The sequence below is a fragment of the Erpetoichthys calabaricus genome, chromosome 8 (assembly GCF_900747795.2).
Source record: "Erpetoichthys calabaricus chromosome 8, fErpCal1.3, whole genome shotgun sequence".
Taxonomy (NCBI): domain Eukaryota; kingdom Metazoa; phylum Chordata; class Cladistia; order Polypteriformes; family Polypteridae; genus Erpetoichthys; species Erpetoichthys calabaricus.
In genome coordinates, this window is record NC_041401.2 from 123,868,002 (window position 1) to 123,885,780 (window position 17,779).

Consider the following 17,779-nt stretch of genomic DNA (forward strand, 5'->3'; position numbering starts at 1 on the left):
CTTGTGGTTACAATTGATATTTTTAAAGCCACTACTGCTCGCTTCGCTCACTGACCCCATACGGGGGCGCGCTATGTGCCAGCCACTTCGCGTCTCTGCCGCTTGCATTGTGAAGAGGGGGGCTGAACACACACTAAGGAGATGTGGTTGCTCTTCTGAAACCCCCTCTTAAACGGTGATCCAATGGGAAACAAATACATTTTATTTACCTCCTCTTTGCTCGATCAGCCGCTGGCTTGCTGCTGCCATGCTGAGTGATCTGCATGTTGCGTAGCACTTTGAACATTTAAAAGCCTGTACAGCAGCTGTCCTTGTCTCACGGGATGTTAAAGTGTCTCCGAGAAAATCACGTTTCGTCTCCTTCCAAGCCTTCCAAGATTTTTTTTATAATAGAGAGATGTATTATTTTTATTGCTGTTTTTTATTCCTGTTAAATGCACAGTCTTGGAGCTTAGCAACGAAGCATTTTGCTACGTTTATTAAGCTATAAACTAAGACTTGTGTAGATTAGTTCAAGCAGGTTCGGTTGAGTATGAAGTTTAACCGAGACTTCGGAGGATAGGACATGAAGCGCAAGCTCTGTATGAAAATCACATTAAGGCAATCCCAAAAAGATTAGGCAGAGGAATAACTCTACATGTAATTTGATTCTGCTCCTCACAACACTACATCAAGTGTTAACTTTGTTTGCTTTGACTTCCAAAACATACAATTGGTGTGTTCCGCCTCACATTTCCATAACATCCTGACAGAGCCTGAGATGCTTTTGCATATTTCTGAAATATAACTCTATGGTGTGACTAGACCACAAGAAACTTCACACCTGGAGGATTAAATCCCTACCACTGCTGAAGCAGGAGTATTATCTGAAAAAGGTCAGCAGAGACAAGACACCAAGCAGGTCATTCTTGAGACTGTGGCATTTTTTATTCATTTCAGCTTCTTTAATAAGAATACATTTTTTCCTTCTTTCAGGTGCTTTGGATTTCAGTGTCTTATACAGACTCTGAAACTTCTCTGTCACTCTTGTCACCCTCGTTCTGTCAGCTGTGTAATCGGGGGGACGGAGGGGGGCTGTTACATGAAACTGACTCTACAAATCTGTCTAATGCTATCCTAGAAGAAATGGCAAACTGAAACCCACAGCTGACATTATATACTCTTATTTATCTCATCCCCAGTCTCAAATAACCGATATTTACATGCATCTGCAGGTTTTGTTATTTTTTTTATTTAAAATTTAAGATTAGTATTTAGTAATACAGTAGAATATTCCAATAAAATAACACTTATATTTAAGTAAAATACAAAGCTCAGTGATCATTCTAGACATTCATTGATTTTTTTAACAGAAATTTAAAATTGACAAAGTAATAAAAACATTCAAAAAAAATAATTTGCTTGTACCATTTCAATGTTTAAAATTCTCTTCAATACTGTATTGTATAAGTTAGACTTTAGATATTTAAAATATATGTAACAGGCACGCTGAACATGTGGACACCACTTAGGCTTTGCTTCCTACGGATTACTGTTTTTTTTGTGCTCTTTTAAATTTGTCACTATTTTGGAAGCCATCCTGGCCCTAGAAAAGTTAAGTTTCCTTGCTAGAAATATAGGAAAGCTTCCACCTTCAAAGACCATAATATTCATTAATGTGATAGTGACCCTTCAAGCCAAGGCAATGCTGCTCACAAAGGTCTGTTCTTTTAATAAGGGCCATTTTTCCGTTTTTTTATTTTGCAGTTAATCATCAATTTCTAGCCCATAGATTAAAAACAACCGTAATTGTTTTAAAAATGCTATACAAGAGCCAATCTGCTTCTTCAACGTCAGTTAAAGTCTTAGTGCTGATTTCGGTGTTCAAGAACTGATCCATTTCTTAATTGAAAATAAGCATTCTCCTCATCAAGACGTACTCTTCCTTTCAAGGTACGTATGTTATATTTGACGCATTAGTCCTCTAAACACTGTACAAAATCACACTATTACCCACAATCTAAGCTTGTGTATTTATTTGGGTTTAGATCATCAAGTAGTTTTGGATATGAAGGCACATGGCAGGAAAGATATTTTGCTATAATATTCAAGACAATATTTCTCCTGGACTATAGTTTACTCATAACAAGTTTCAAATACACAATTATAGAATAAGAGAGCATGTAACAAAAGTGACTACTTTTTAACTGCAGCCAAATCATAATAAGCAAAAGTGGACGGATTTAAAATTTCAATAATAAATTAACAAATGAACTAGAATGCAAAGTCCTTGAAAAGTGTTGTACATTATAGTTCTAAAAAGTACAGTGTAGTCATTGAAGGACTTCAAACTTACAGAGCTGTACTTCATTTCAGTTAAAGCTATAAACTAACTCAGCCGATATTCATATTGTTGCAATGTAAAAGTATGTTTTCAACCAAGTTAAAATATCCTTTTGTTGTGCTTAAAAATATAAAAGAAAGTAACTATGCATGTACCTGACAGCCTGTTTGAGCTAAAAGAATGCAGATATATTAGCCTCCCATGAACTGACTGATGCTTCAGAGGGCTCAAGCGGAAAGATGAGATCTTGTATGAAATGTAAGCAAAACTCTAAAAAGTGAGCAAGCAACTCTGGGAATGAAGCTGCAAGCCATCACGATATGGTGTGGCCTCTGAGAGGTTAACAATAATCTTGTGGAACAAGCTGTGGCTTCTGGGATACACTCAGAATATGGTGCAGCCTCGGAGGTGCGGACTACATCCCATTACAGCAGCGGGTGAGCTTACAGATGCAGTCTGCAACCATTCGGAAAATGATGTGCAAACAGGTAAACTATTGAAAAAGCAAATGGAGATTTTTTAGAAGACAGTTGATTCAGTTGATTCTTCCTCTTTCTCTAGATTTCCAAAATTCTATTGTAGTCATGAAGTAGTCATTTGTCCTTTGTGCAGTCCTCCAGGTCAGTAGTTAAGTAGGCAGAATCAAGTTTCATGAGCTTTTTTTTTTTATTTTGTCATCCCTGCTCATGACATGTAAGAATATTTCCATTCAGTCAGTGGAGCGTGTGTCTGTTTAATCACTTGTGGAGAGGTCCAGCGCAAAATATAGTGTGGTCCACCAGGCTTGTCGTTGGTACCTGAAAGTGAAATACAATATAAAAGCAGAAGACATAAGAGCTCTTTTTCTTTATCATGATCAACAGAAATTAAATGTTTCTCCAAAAATAATAAATAAATAAATAAAATACAGTAAGAAAATGAAATTTATTCATAAAAAGTATGCAGAAAACTTGGTTACTTCGCACGTACTTGACACCAGACAGCAATTTACTTTTTATACTAGTTAAGCAACAGCACAACCTATTAAGCTTTATCTATAAAAACTTGAAGATGCAAAAATAAGTCAAATTTCAACTTCATAAATTTTTAAAAAGTGCATAGCACTGTTTTTGTGATCTTGCATGTCTTACCTGAGGCACGAGCGCCACCAAATGGCTGCTGTGCCACTATGGATCCTGTTGACTTGTCATTTATGTAAAAGTTGCCTGCTGCATTCCTCAGTGCCTTTGTCGCTTCAGCTATGATGTTTCTGGAAAGCAATAAACACCCAGCAGGAATCAATCGAATTACGGTTTTATTATAACAACATATTCAAAAGTAAAAGTCACGCAAACTTCAAAACTGAAGATAAAACAAACTCTGGTATCTTTTAAAACTTCATTCTTCATTGCAGCCATCTTACAGCGTATGTGAAAAGTAGCTTTACAGCAGAATAGGGCACACCATAAGACTGCACATTCATATTGTAAATATACGTATTATAACTTGATAAATAAAACTAATTCAAGTGTAAATGGCTATGGACAATTGGAGAGCAAACACAAAGTGGGCAAACATGAACCTAATAACAGCCAAACAAAACTTTATTTTTTTTAACTCTCTGTGGCTAAGCATGATAGAAAATGGGTGGATAGAAAATATTGGATGGAGTGGCTCAACATTTTTATAAATCTAACAGTAGGAATTAGGAGAGGCCACCTGTTGTGGCTGAACTACTGTATATTTATGGGTTATAATGCATATGGCATGGTTGAATTAAGGGGTTTACTTTAATTTTCTTCAGGTACCTTCAGGTAATCCACCTAAATCTAAGCATGTCTGGGCCCGGCTAGTACATGAAAGGGAGACCATCTAGGAAAAGCCTGGGTTGCTGCTGGAAGAGGTGTTGGTGAGGCCTGCAGGGGGCGCTGACCCTGTGGTCTGCATGTGGATCTCAATGCCCCAGTGTAGTAAACTGCTCTGTCCTTTGGTTGAGACGTAAACCAGAGGTCCTTACTCTCCAAGGTCATAAAAGGTAGGTGGGCATCATTCATAAGGAGTAGGGCGTTTTCAAAGGTCCAGGCTAAATTGTCCACTGTAGCCTGATCATTGTAGCCCCCTAATCATCCCCTGGATTTAATTGGTTAACTATCTCCCTCAACCCTTCATCACTTAATAGCTAATGTGTGGTGAGTGTACTGACGCAAAATGGCTGCCATCACATCATCCATGGAGGATGCTGCACATTTGCGGTGTTTGAACTGGCTCACCACTCTCTATACAAAGTGCATTGAATAGTGAGAGTAATGAGTAGTAGTGTCTTCTTCTTCTACAACTTCTAAAATCACATTTTATTCTAAAATACAATAACATAAATCCTATAAATCATTGGCACTATTATTTTAACTTTAATAACACTGTGATCTTAGTGATCTTTCAGTAATCTAATTGCTGATTAATCGATAAACATCCAAAGAGGGATAAATATCTTTAACAAAGCACCTTTTTTACTGTAGAATTCAATTAGTGGTTGTTCAGTTTTCAACCTGTTTGAGCTTATTGTGAAAGCTTCCATCACGCTTAGCTTAATGTTCTGGCCACTCCAGGAAAAAAAAATCAGTGTGCAGTCATGGCCTACATTTCTTGTCCAACTTGTGGATCATCTGCAAACATCCTCGGGGGTTTGTGTTGCACATGGACAAGATAGTAGCATTATTTGATAGGTGCTTTACTCGTGACGGGCCTCAGTGAATATTGCACTGGGGACAAAGTATATCCTACTTTGATTTCATGTCTTTAGTAGAATTTTCTATTTGCCTAAAAATTTATAAGATGTGAACTGTTGATGATGGAAATCATCACATCATCATTTTTGCTCTTTTTCGTGTTCATATAAATATTGCACTTAGAAACTTTTTTATTCAATGAAAAATATGAAAAAAGAGGAGCAAATCTGAATTTATCAATAAAATGTGCACTGCATCTTCTTACAAAATTAACTTTAGGTCTGGTATTTTGGTTGATAACATAACTCCACCATTGTGATAGCAAATACAATTTGTTATAATTGTTTTACACATATTTATTTTAAAAAGTATCAAATTAAAAAGCACAACAAATTAATCACTGGCTGATTAAATGACTTTCTCAGGGTTAAGTCCGTTTAGACAGTACATCAATATAATTACTGTCCTTACAGGTGGCGCAGTGGTAGTGCTGCTGCTTTGCAGTAAGGAGACTATGGAAGATTGTGAGTTTGGTTCCTCCCTATGTAGATAGAGCTTTGAGTACTGAGAAAAGTGCTATATAAATATAATGAATTATTATTATTATTACTTTGGAAATCCCACTGGATAAACTTGGGCTGTAAAGTGGACTTTGGATTTAAGTTGACTGAAGGAGGACAAACAGCAGAGGTGTGTGGGCACTCAAACTACAGGTGATGAGAAAGGCGAAAAGAAAAAGAAGCGATTACAAATACAGTATACTGTACACAACTGTCATGTAACCACGCAAGTTTCTAGGATTTGCAGGTATCAGGGTCTTAGGCCCCTCTGTGATATACGTGTATATGAAATCCAAAATCCATAGTGGAGGAAGACCACTTTGGGTTTTGTCAAGCATCTAACATGTATGATGTTAAATTGATCAGGGGTTAAATTATATATGATGGACAAAAGGATCAGGGGACTTACCACTATGGGTCATGTATATGACTGAGAAAAAGATCATGGGCTGGCCGCAATAGATCAGGGGCTTAAGTGTTTGAAGTCCCCCTCATCTGACACCACTGTATATAACATTATTAAGCATTAAAGTACACTCAATTAGCTATTCTCACGGATCTAACTAACCACACCTACATGCAGAACCAATCAGGATGTCAAATTAGCACTGCTTGACTTTGTACTCTGCTACATAAACCAAGTATCTCATATCTGCAGCCAGATTTTGGTGAAGGTGATCTTTTGAGATCTGGAAAATGTTAAAACTGTTCACTAAAACAGTTTTACGGTGACTTATCAGCAGGCTGGTGTCCCTTTCAAGTTATGAAAGCACTGCAGAACTAAACTGTTTACTTTAATTTTGGTCAAACTCATTTCCTGACAAATTTAAAAAGTTATAATCGATAAAAAGTTTACTCATAGTGCCCACCACAGTGTGCACCTACTGAGGATTGGACACCGGTACTCATGTTTAAAGCTCCTCACCAGAGCAGAAATAAAAGGGACGCAACATGCAGAGGCTAAGGTAAATTTGTTTAATCTGGCAGCTAGCTTCTCAACGAATATTGTTATAAGGCACGATTACTGCTGGGCGAGGAGTGTCTTTAAAGCTTGGAATAGTGAGGATCACAACTGTGAAGTAGCAGACAGTTTTCTGCATCAGAATTCTGCATGAGCACTCCTCTAGTTTACACCAGAACATCTTAGCTAATAAGCCACACAACTGTCATTGCAAACATTTGCCAAGCCTATTTGTCATATCACAAAAACAAAGCAATTATGGATTGAAAAGAGTATCTGGTCAGATACCTACATATCATTACTTAAACCAAGAGAAAAATAAAGGCTACTTACTTGTCCTGTGCAAACACTGACCCAGTTAGGCCATACGGAGAGGTGCTGTCAATGAGCTGTAGGACATCTTTATAACGGTCACCAGGATAAACATAAATTGTCAGAACCGGGCCAAATATCTCCTAAGAAAAGCAATACTTTGCAAATTAGAGATAATGGAAACATAGTTTAAAAGGGAAAGACTGGTTAGAATTTTCAGAGCAGAAATCCCTATTCTGAATTCTATAGGCACCACAGAGCAAAAGCCAGGTCTTGGTTAAAATGTATGTATTTGACAACCACATGAAACTCACCTCCTTCATGATGGGATCCTGTGGGTCCTTTGTTTCAATAATGGTAGGCTCCACAAAGTAGCCATGCTTGTCATCACAGTGACCTCCAGCAAGGACAGTTAGGTTCGGGGAAGACTGTGCATGAGCTAACCACTTCTTGATGCGAGCAAATGACTGGCAGGAAGAGGAAATAGAGTGCATAAGATATGTTATCTTTTCCAGTGTATCTTTACAGCAGAAAAATCCCATAAGAAGTTACAGCTCCATCTACAAGAAAGGCACTTTGCAGTGGCTAAAGGATAAGAAGCATGAAGCTGTAACTTTACCTACTCACAAAATTGGTGTAATGGAAAGTGCTTTCTTGTTTAGCCACCTAGGAGTGTGGGCTAAATCAACATTTTACATACATTGCCATTACAAGGCACGATATACATAGCACACACTGGTGGATGAGGAAACAACCTGCAAACTACAAAGCTGCAGGTTCAATATATGCAGTAGGTCTGGCTTACCGCACAATCATTAGGAAGTTCCTCACATTTGTCAGTGCATGATTGAAGTTAACAATCATGTATATTATAGAGAAGACCATACCCGATTCAATTAGTAGTAATATTTTTCAGTTTCCCTCACCTTATCATCAATAACGGCTGAAAAGAATGTCCCAAAATCCTCAACAGGCTGTATGGCAAGTGAGAAAGAGAAAAAGAAAATGTTACTTTTCACCTTTACTTCTCTACTTCAAATAGCTTGTGTGACAGGTGCAGTACTCACATTGCCCAATTTCAGCTGCTTGTGGATCTCCAGGAGCTGCTCCTTGACTGCTGGCCACAGGTTGTCAGGTACATACATGCGAGAGCAGGCAGAACATTTTTGGCCACCATACTCAAATGCAGAGCGGATTGTTCCCAATACCACGCTGGAAACATCTGCTGATTTATGAACAAAGTGGAAGTTCTTTCCCCCACACTCTGAAAGACAAGAGTCAGGAACAGTAATATGTCACCTTTTGTTATCCACCATTAGTGACTAGTGGCAAAATAGACAGGACACAGCTACCCCAACTAAAATCCATTCAGGGTCTTTACTCTGACTTTCGTTATGTGCAAAAAAAAAAAAAATCTGGACAGTTTGCATTTCATGGCCATGCAGTTGTTGTAAATCAGCTACTTGGTCAAATTTAACACAGCCCAGAGGGTAGAAACCACTAAGAAGAACCCACCTCCAGCAATGCGTGGGAAGTTCCGATATTGGTCCAGATTTTCTGCCACCTGTTTCCAGAGACGTTTAAAGGTCCTAAAACAAAAAGCACAGAAATTTCTCCTTGATTTATTATAGTAAATAACAAAGAATGGTTTTGAAACTCTTAACTTACAAAAGTTTAGGTAAGCCTATTCAAAAAAATCAGGGGAAACATCTACATACGGGACACTACCAGTGAAGTTGATGCCTGCCAGGTGTTCGGATGCTGTCACAGTGTCACCAAACACAGGCCCATCTGCCGGAACAAACTGAATGATATTTGGGGGGAGTCCTGCCTCTCTGAGAATCCTGTAGACGGCATAGCTCGCTGACATAGCAGTATCGCTGGGTTTCCAGAGGACAACATTACCCTATAGAGCACCAAGTCACTCAGTTAAGCCTATACTCGTACTTTACGTATATTAAGCAAAGACAGCTACCACAAATTAGAAACTCTCTAGATCACAAAAATGTGACAAACTGTGTGCTAAAAAGAAGTCTTATAATTAAGAAATAATGTAGAGAAAAGCCAAGCAAAATGACACCTTTTATTGGCTAACTAGAAAGATTACAATATGCAAGCTTTCGAGGCAACTCAGGCCCCTTCTTCAGGCAAGATGTAATCTTACATCTTGCCTGAAGAAGGGGCCTGAGTTGCCTCGAAAGCTTGCATATTGTAATCTTTCTAGTTAGCCAATAAAAGGTGTCATTTTGCTTGGCTTTTCTCTACAATTAAGAAATAAGTAATCTGAAATTCAAATGTTAACATCCTGCCTCTTGATCCAATCAAGAAGGCAAGAAGTCAAACTTCTTTGGTAATTACTGCAATTCTCTAAAAAAGTAGGTTATTTAATGAGTTTTCACTTGCACCTAGAACACTCCCTTAACTTCATGTAATGCTGATAACAGCCTTACTTAAAGCTAAAGATTAAAAGTAAGTCTGGAGTATTCATGCTGCAAACTGACTTACCATCAGAGCTGGTGCACCAGCCAGGTTACCACCAATAGCTGTGAAGTTGAAAGGTGAAATGGCAGCAACAAATCCCTGCAGAGGAAATATGGAGAGAAAGAATGTAGCAAACACAAGGATCTCCCTGAAACACAAACTTCCCAAACCACTCTCGCTCTCTTTCTTACCTCCAGACCCCGGTACACAGCAGTGTTTGTGCTGCTACCCTCACTTAATGGCTGTTGACGCTCCAAGTCAATGGCATGCTTGGCATTGAAGCGAAAGAAGTCAATCAGTTCAGCTGCAGCGTCTATCTCAGCCTGGACCACTGTTTTCCCCTTTAGAGCAAAATCGGTAATAATTAGGTTTTTCTGTATCTTTATGTACTTGTTACTTTTGCCTAGTCCTTACCATGTTGTTGCAGTAAATACAAATAACATTATTTAACATTACATTCAAACACTCAACATGAAGAATTATCCATCCATCCATCCATTTTCCAGCCTGCTGAATCCGAACACAGGGTCACGGGGGTCTGCTGGAGCCAATCCCAGCCAACACAGGGCACAAGGCAGGAACCAATCCAGGGCAGGGTGGCAACCATGAAGAATTAAATAAAAAATATCCAGATAATATTCAGTACTTTGCATGAACATGTATAAGAAGCTCCACTGAAAATCAGTTACACAACGCAAGCACAAACAACTAGTTGACTTTCAGGATAGTGATACAAAGTAAATCTAAAATTGGATATGCTGTTATAATAATATGTTATGCTGAGGTCAAACAAAATTTGTGAAGGTCTCAAATATTAGCCTAAAAAACTTTACAGCTCTAGTCCCAATAAAGTGTGACATTCATCCGTTACAAAAATATAGAAAATTCAAGACTGACATTAACCTACCCAGGGATACAAATCTTATTAAATTAACTCAGACCTGACTGCAATGTACTGATTTTATTCTTAGACATCAAAGTTAAGGAGTCTACAAGTGTTTTATCTACATCATTACCCAGCAGCTTTAACTATCTTCATCTTAATGGATTCAATGTAATATTGGAATGGTGTAGTAGAAAGTGTGTCTGTCTGTCTGGCAGTTGAAGCTAAAACAAAAATGCATCACTGAAGAATAATGCTCCAAAGCATACCCTGGAAAGACTGAGAAAAAGAAACTGTGGACGTTTTAAATGAACAATTAATCACAAACCATCAAATTCTACCAAAACAGCTGCAATTATATAAAGACGCAAACCAAAGAACAGGTCATTTATCAAAAATATTTGTACTACAGGCATATAAACAGCCAACCTCCACTTCAAAAAATTGCTGTCTTTATTAAAGCAAAAAAGCTTCCAACATTATTACTCAAGCACAAAGGCTTCCAAAATACTAGATATTTTTCAAAATACTGTATAGACAGGTCAGGCAAAAGCCCTTAATTACATATTGTACATAACAAAGTCCAGAGGGTCCATATAGCCATAGTATCCAGGATTTAAATTTCCGTCAGTGAATATTCACACAGTTGTCCATCAAGCTGACATGTTTCATGATTCTACCCTTCATCAGGGCCAGACAAACTGGAAACTAAAAATAAATAAATTTCACATCTCATTACGACATTATATAATTCATAAAAATTCATGCTCTGCAAGGGATATTCATATTAAAACCTTACCATATAAATATGATCCCTCTATGTTTTTCTTCAAAAATGATGGTAACAGTTAAGGACTGACTAAACGATTAATCAAAAAACCATCAAAACACATCAAACCAGTTGCAATTAAACAAATATACAAACCAAGGAACAGCCAGGTCACCCATCAAAAATTTTTGTTAACATTACGTACTAAAGGCTTGAGTAATAATGTTGGAAGCTTTTGTATTTTAGGAAAGAAAGCAATTTTTTGAAGTAGAGGTTGGGTATTTTGTGCCCATAGTATTTAATCCATCAATTTTCCAACCCGCTGAATCCGAACACAGGGTCACGGGGATCTGCTGGAGCCAATTCCAGCCAACACATGGCACAAGGCAGGAACCAATCCCGGGCAGGGTGCCAACCCTCCACAGGACACACACAAACACACCCAAACACCAAGCACACACTAGGGCCAATTTAGAATCACCAATCCACCTAACCTGCATGTCTTTGGAATGTGGGAGGAAACCGGAGCACCTGGAGAAAACCCACGCAGACACGGGGAGAACATGCAAACTCCACGCAGGGAGGACACGGGAAGCGAACCCAGGTCTCCTTACTGCGAGGCAACAGCGCTACCACTGCGCTACTGTGCCGCCCATAGTATTTAATGTTAATAAAAATTTTTCAGAAATGGCCTGGCTGTTCTTTGGTTTGTAATTTAAAATGAACAAAACCTAACCGAACCTCCATAAAATGTTGTGACATAAAGATATCTAGGTATACACATGAATCTGCAATCCTTACACAACAGGAGCAGGACTGAAAAGAAACGTTGATCAGGATTTATTCCGGACAATGTAAGTGAAAGATCGGTTCTTCCAAAATAGTGTAATTTACTACTGGTACAGCGCTATGTTAAGTTACTGGATCACTTTTAAACATATTCAAAACTGGTCCAATGAATCAAAAATATGTTTAAACTATAAAATCATTAATGAATATAAAGGGAATGACACAGAATTTGTTCCTTCTTAATTTCCTCCATTATTGCAAATTTCTAACACTGAATATTTTCAGGTCTTCAACCTAAATTTAATATTAGGCAAAAGGGACCTGGGGGGGCAAATCAGATATTTTTATGAATTATATCATTTATTGAATGAGCAAAGATATTCAAAAAATGGGGCAAGTATTTTTTCATAGTGCTGTGTCTCATTCCTCAATGGAAAATATGCATTTAACTGCCTCTGAAGGTGTGTGTTTCAGTGATCATGTTATATGTGTCTTTACATTAGATTTCTGTTTTTGAGAATTTGTGCACCAGTACTTGCAGATGAATACCACGACACTGCCTATGTGTGTTATGCAATGCCCTCAATGTCATCTTTGTCAGTGTCTTATATGTGAGCATAGTTCAGCCACAATGGAGGAACGGTACCTGGCCAATCATTGTTTTTGCCAGCAGCTCTGCTCTGTAAGGCCCACTGATCAGGTCAGCAGCTTTGAACAGAATTTGTGCTCTGTCCTGGACGGGTCGGAGATCCCACTCCTTCCGCGCAGCAAGGGAGGCATTGATGGCCTTGTTCAGTAGCACCTACAGGAAGAGTGCGAAGATATGAACCTGAGCATTCTGCACATGAAAGGGCACCAGACACAAATCAGAACCCTGAGCCGTAAAGACAACACTCACCTTATCAGCATAGCAGAACTTGGCCACCTTGTGAGAATGGTTAAAAGGCTGAAAGGTGGGTGGGGGGAGAGAAAGAAGAAACGTCACTTGTCAAGTATATGCTTTGCTTATTAACTTCTTCTATTTTTTGTATCTATTTTCTAGCCCCATCTGCACCACTTTCTTGATTTTCACCACCCATTCACAAATGTACTGACAGTGGATTTCTGCCAGCATTACCTCCACCAAAAAGGTAATAAGAGGTGGATCTACTATTAAGAGTTGACTGGCAGCACCTTCCATGACTGTGCAAATCAGTTTGATGCACTCTTATTTTTACCCCATATTTTAATCAGGGTATCTCTAACCAAGCATAATTTGTCAAAGTAAACAGATATAATAATAATAATAATACATTTTATTTATTTGTAGGCGCCTCAAGGACACCGAACAATAGATAAAACACAGATTATAAACAAAACTAAAATACAAAAATTAAAATCAGACAGAGCAATTGTAATCAAAGAGAAAAAACAGTCTTAAACAAATGAGTTTTAAGTTTAGATATGAAAAGTGAAAATGATTCAATATTTCTAAGCTCGGATAGTAGTGAATTCCAGAGCTGGTAGTGGTAAGACGGATAAAGGGGACAGTCAAGTGGATGGAGGAAGATCTAAGGGTACAGGAGGGAATGGCAACATGGAGGAGGTCAGATAGATATGGAGGGGCAAGGTTGTGGAGAGCCTTAAAAGTTAATAGAAGAATTTTGAATATAGTAGCAATAGATTATATGTTGCATCCTAGGAACTCTCACCTACCGACACCTGATATCGAACATCCTTGGTCCAGATGTGTTCATCTCCTACCACACAAGGAACCTCCTCTGTTTTCCCTTTGAGCTCTTGCAGGGCCTATAAATCATAAGATATAAAGTATGCTAAGGTCTGTTCTTGCTGCAGCAGCTACACCTCAACTCCCCAGAATGAAAACATACCTTTTCTAGTGCCTTCCTCTCTGAGCTTCCAGGATTAAAGTCCAGGACGGGCTCGTTTTTTACCTCCACACAGCAGTGGCGAGTTGTTGTTAATCTACAATGAACAAAAAGATGGTTAAGTGGAACAATGGACACAAGCTGACCAGTGGCCACACTTCCAAGGTTCAACAGTCTAAAACTAAACATGTGCCATGAGATCACAACACTCTCAGTATTCTGTGAAAAAGACAGTGATACTATGACACTAAATTCAAAAAACTGAGACGAATATCCTAGAAAAAAAATTTGGAATTTGTTTTGTTGGAGCTGTGCGTCTTGCGTTAATGGAGGCAGTGTGGCTCAGTTGTTAAAGCTTTGGACTTCAAACTCTCAAGTTTTGTGTTCAAATCCCACTACTGACACTGCTTGACCATGAGTGAGTCACTTCACCTGCCTGTGCTCCTGTCGGAAAAACAAAAGAAATGTAACCAATTGTATTTGAACTGTTACAAATCACTTTGGATAAAGGCATTGGCCAAATAAGTAAATGTAATGGGAACTCTAACTCAGTTTAATATTTGTGTTGAGCCAACAAGATAAAATATGCAGTGTCTTTTAAAATCATGATAAATCTCAAATGATCAATGTACGAGTCACATAACTCCCATCCTTCGCTTCTATACTCTATCACACAATTTAAGTATTACTGTAGGAAAGTAAAAAATTCTACTAAGAATATCTAAAAAATATTAAAGAGATGCTTAAAGATGCCTTAAATGCAGCCTGGCTCACTGACACACAAGGAGTGCTTTGATGCCTTTCCCCAGTGATGTCCTTTTCATTTGTGTTCCAGGCCTTATTTTTAAAGCCACATGAGCATATAGCGGTGAGAGGCATGAAGTACAGACAGCACTCTCATACTGGCGGTAGAGAGGTTTCAGCTTGGGCTGCTGACATGTAGATAGTCAGCCAGCCTGTCAGGAGCCTACTGGACATGTCTGAGTTCCATTTTAAAGCAGTAATTGTTAGGTGGAATTTGAGCTCATGTTCCAAAAATACAGACTTTTGTAGCTAATAATTAAAAATACAAAAAAAACAGGAGTGAACTGGGCGTTGGTGATCAGTTTCTAAGTAGCTGATTAAAGATCAAAGTCACTAGGACAAACATCAGAAAGTGGCCTGACCCTGGAAAGAAGCCACCAAACTGGCGAGTTAAAGAAACAAATCCCATTCGCCTTCCCTTAGCACCCAAAGTTTAATCATTAAAGGCACTGCCTCATCTGTCTGCAGACCTTGGACATGTACAGGATTTGCTTGCCAAAAACACAGTTAAACGTTTGGAACTGCTTTTGCTCCTACAAGCCAAAAGTGTAACGTACTTAAGAGAGGCACCCAAGTTAACAGTTGGTACTAGAAAGCTATGGATGAGTAAATCTAAACTGGGCACTCACTCTGGCAACCCTAACCCATCACAGTGAAGCACTTTACCCCAGCACCCTGATAACAGTAAACACGTATAAGACCTTTTTTTTTTTTTCTTAATCCATCAATATGTATTTACAGTGTAGTACAAAACTACCTCAAGGAGATTGGCTATAAGATGAGGGCTGCCTGACCCAGCTGTTATCTTAAACCTTTTGGCTTAGTAGCCACTCTCATACTCCTAGCATTATCTTATCAGTTACTTTCACTAATAACACTTTCCTTGGAGTCATAAAGCAATAAGAACCTCACTAAAGCTTGTATAGATCTGAAAGGCTAAATGGATTTATCAAGTAGGGATAATACGCCAGAGAGAGGAAGAGAGGAGAAGAGTACAAATCGGAAATCAATACTAGAAATCATTAAAGCAGTCAACCAGTAGGAAGTCTAGTCAGACTCACAAGTCACAGCTGAGAATTCATATGCACATGTATTTATGAAGGTAATTCTTTTATCTGAAGGAACTTATGAAATAAACAATGTGATCCCTGAAGTAACTCCCACAGGGTCTCTGGGCAAGTCAGTGCAGGACTCTGATCAGGCAGGTTTGTGTTTTATAGTCAAATATCTCAGCCACTGGCCAAAATGCCTGCTTTGGTATTACATAATACCATAAGATATCAGTATTGCAAGGTTGAAAATTATAACATTTTAAAGTAAACTATGGTACACATGTATCAAAACCACATTACACTGAGAATGTAAATGTCCTGTCCAGATCTGATTCTTATAGAGATAGACACCCATAATAAAATACTGAAGAAATAAATACAAAAGTAATAAACAAGAGGCATAAATAAATAAATGATAAAAAGTAAATATGAATAGTTCAATGACACATTATATAATAAGATCTAAATACATTTCATGTTAAAATAATATTGGTCTTTGTTAAGAAAATACTGCCCCGGGAACTCTGTGTGGGAAGTCTTTACATTCTTCATGTGTTTGCCTAGATTTTTACTGTACAACATTACCTGTGTGGAGTTTGGATCCCCTTGGGTATGTGTACTTACTTTTCCAGGTATACGGGTTTTCTTCAAACATCCCAAAGACATGCATGTTAGAATAAACGACAACTGCAAATTAGCTCCTGTGTGAGTTGGTGTGTGATATGTGTGCCCTATGATCAGTGCTGGTGTTAGGTTATTTTGAGCACTAGGCCATGCTTATTAGTGTGCCAACCGACTGTTCGGTAGCTAACCTGTGCAACTGGGTTCCCCCTACACCCCACCCCCTTATGATCTACACCCTAGGTGAATGCCTAATTCGCCTAAATGGTGGCACCAGCATTGCCTATGAAGGTCTGGCACTTTGTCCAGGGTTGGTTATTGCCTTGTGTTTGATGCTGCAGGAATAAAATCTACTTCCCCAAAAACCCTTAAGTGGATTAAACAGGTTCTGTGATGGTTAGATGAAACCCAGAGTCATACATAATAAGTCATATGGTGACTCAACATTGACCAGATATGAGTGACTGTGTGTGTGTGCCCTGTGGTAGACTGGCACCTTTGTTGGCTGCAAATGTATGGTGCCTGATGCAAACTGGATTGATTTTAGAGCTTTTGTAATGCAAAAGGAAGTTTCAGAAAAATAGGTGGATGACTAGAACATCATATTACAATTTACATTTCAGAAGGGGACGAGTAGATGCAATAATTGTAATCAGGATAACTTTCGACATTACATTCGGTAGAATGAACAAAGTGACACATTTTAATGCATTTATTAAAAAATATTTTTCATTAGCACAATCACCAGATTCGTATTACTTGAAGAAACTGGAAGCCAATTCATCTCTGATCATTAAAGTTCGTTTCCAAGAGTCCAGTACAACACGCTAACTGGAAAAAGTAGTTTTTTAAAATACTGCTGATATTCTTATAGCAGCTGTGCGGGTTACGTGACGTTCGGTATTTTAGTTAGTAGATATGCCATGACTGGTGTCTAAGTGAATCACACATTAGCTCCTACTCGAGCATGTAAAATCGGTCTTTATGAGTTTTAGACCGGTGGGGAATTGAAATGTGAAGGTTTAGTATGCAGATCAAGCGTTGGGCGGGTCTTAAATTTACAAAGAGATTGCAGGGCACTGTGTGAGAATGAGACGAAGAAGAACTGGACAGGTATGACAATAAGGCAGCCAATAGGAAAAGTACACAGACAAATGGACATCGATTTTTATTCTAGGTATTAAAGACGTACCCCCTCCAGGTGTGGACTATCGTGCTTCGCAATCGGAGCATGTTCATCTGCAGAAATAGAAGTCCCAATTATAAAAGTCACACGAGGAAAGCAGCCTGTCAAGTGCACAAGCATATGGATAATAATGTTTCCTTAATGTCGGCTTGGCGGCCAATTGCTTATGGAGACGGGAACACGTGACAAAAGATCTGCCCGGACTGTCCTATTGTTGTCAAGCAGAGGAGCGATAAACATTTTCATACAATCTGTTGAGAGATTCGATGTTATTCTTCTGTTTGGCGCGCAGACACAGATAGTTGTATTAACTTATTTTTTTGTTCTCTCTTTCAAATCCTGACACGTTTCTGCATCTATCGCGTTTCTTTATGCCGTTTTAACCCCCGACTAACGAGATGGTACGTACAAGGGGCGAGTCTGGTGCCATCCAATCGGAAAGAGGCCCGCGACGAAGAGGAAGAA

General features: G+C 38.6%; 1 protein-coding gene across 1 annotated transcript; it reads right to left on the minus strand.

Annotated features, from left to right (window-relative positions):
• Positions 1-1,209: 1,209 nt before the first annotated feature.
• Positions 1,210-17,487, minus strand: aldh4a1 (aldehyde dehydrogenase 4 family, member A1). The gene is made up of 15 exons (XM_028807426.2): positions 17,321-17,487; positions 13,655-13,748; positions 13,479-13,571; positions 12,682-12,729; positions 12,430-12,585; positions 9,534-9,683; positions 9,367-9,441; positions 8,580-8,767; positions 8,377-8,450; positions 7,929-8,125; positions 7,788-7,835; positions 7,176-7,328; positions 6,883-7,004; positions 3,454-3,572; positions 1,210-3,120 (listed from the first exon to the last, which is right to left on the minus strand). Exons 1-15 carry the CDS (start codon positions 17,365-17,367, stop codon positions 3,008-3,010), a joined length of 1,677 nt encoding a protein of 558 aa, XP_028663259.1. The 5' UTR covers positions 17,368-17,487; the 3' UTR covers positions 1,210-3,007.
• Positions 17,488-17,779: the final 292 nt, after the last annotated feature.

Excerpts from the sequence above, each read along its gene's own strand:
- aldh4a1 (XM_028807426.2), bottom strand. The coding sequence starts at position 17,367 with ATGAACATGCTCCGATTGCGAAGCACGATAGTCCACACCTGGAGGGG. Across the intron at positions 13,749-17,320 it reads ATAGTCCACACCTGGAGGGG|ATTAACAACAACTCGCCACT; the intron begins GTACGTCTTTAA and ends TGTTCATTGTAG. Across the intron at positions 12,586-12,681 it reads AGTTCTGCTATGCTGATAAG|GTGCTACTGAACAAGGCCAT; the intron begins GTGAGTGTTGTC and ends CTCTTCCTGTAG.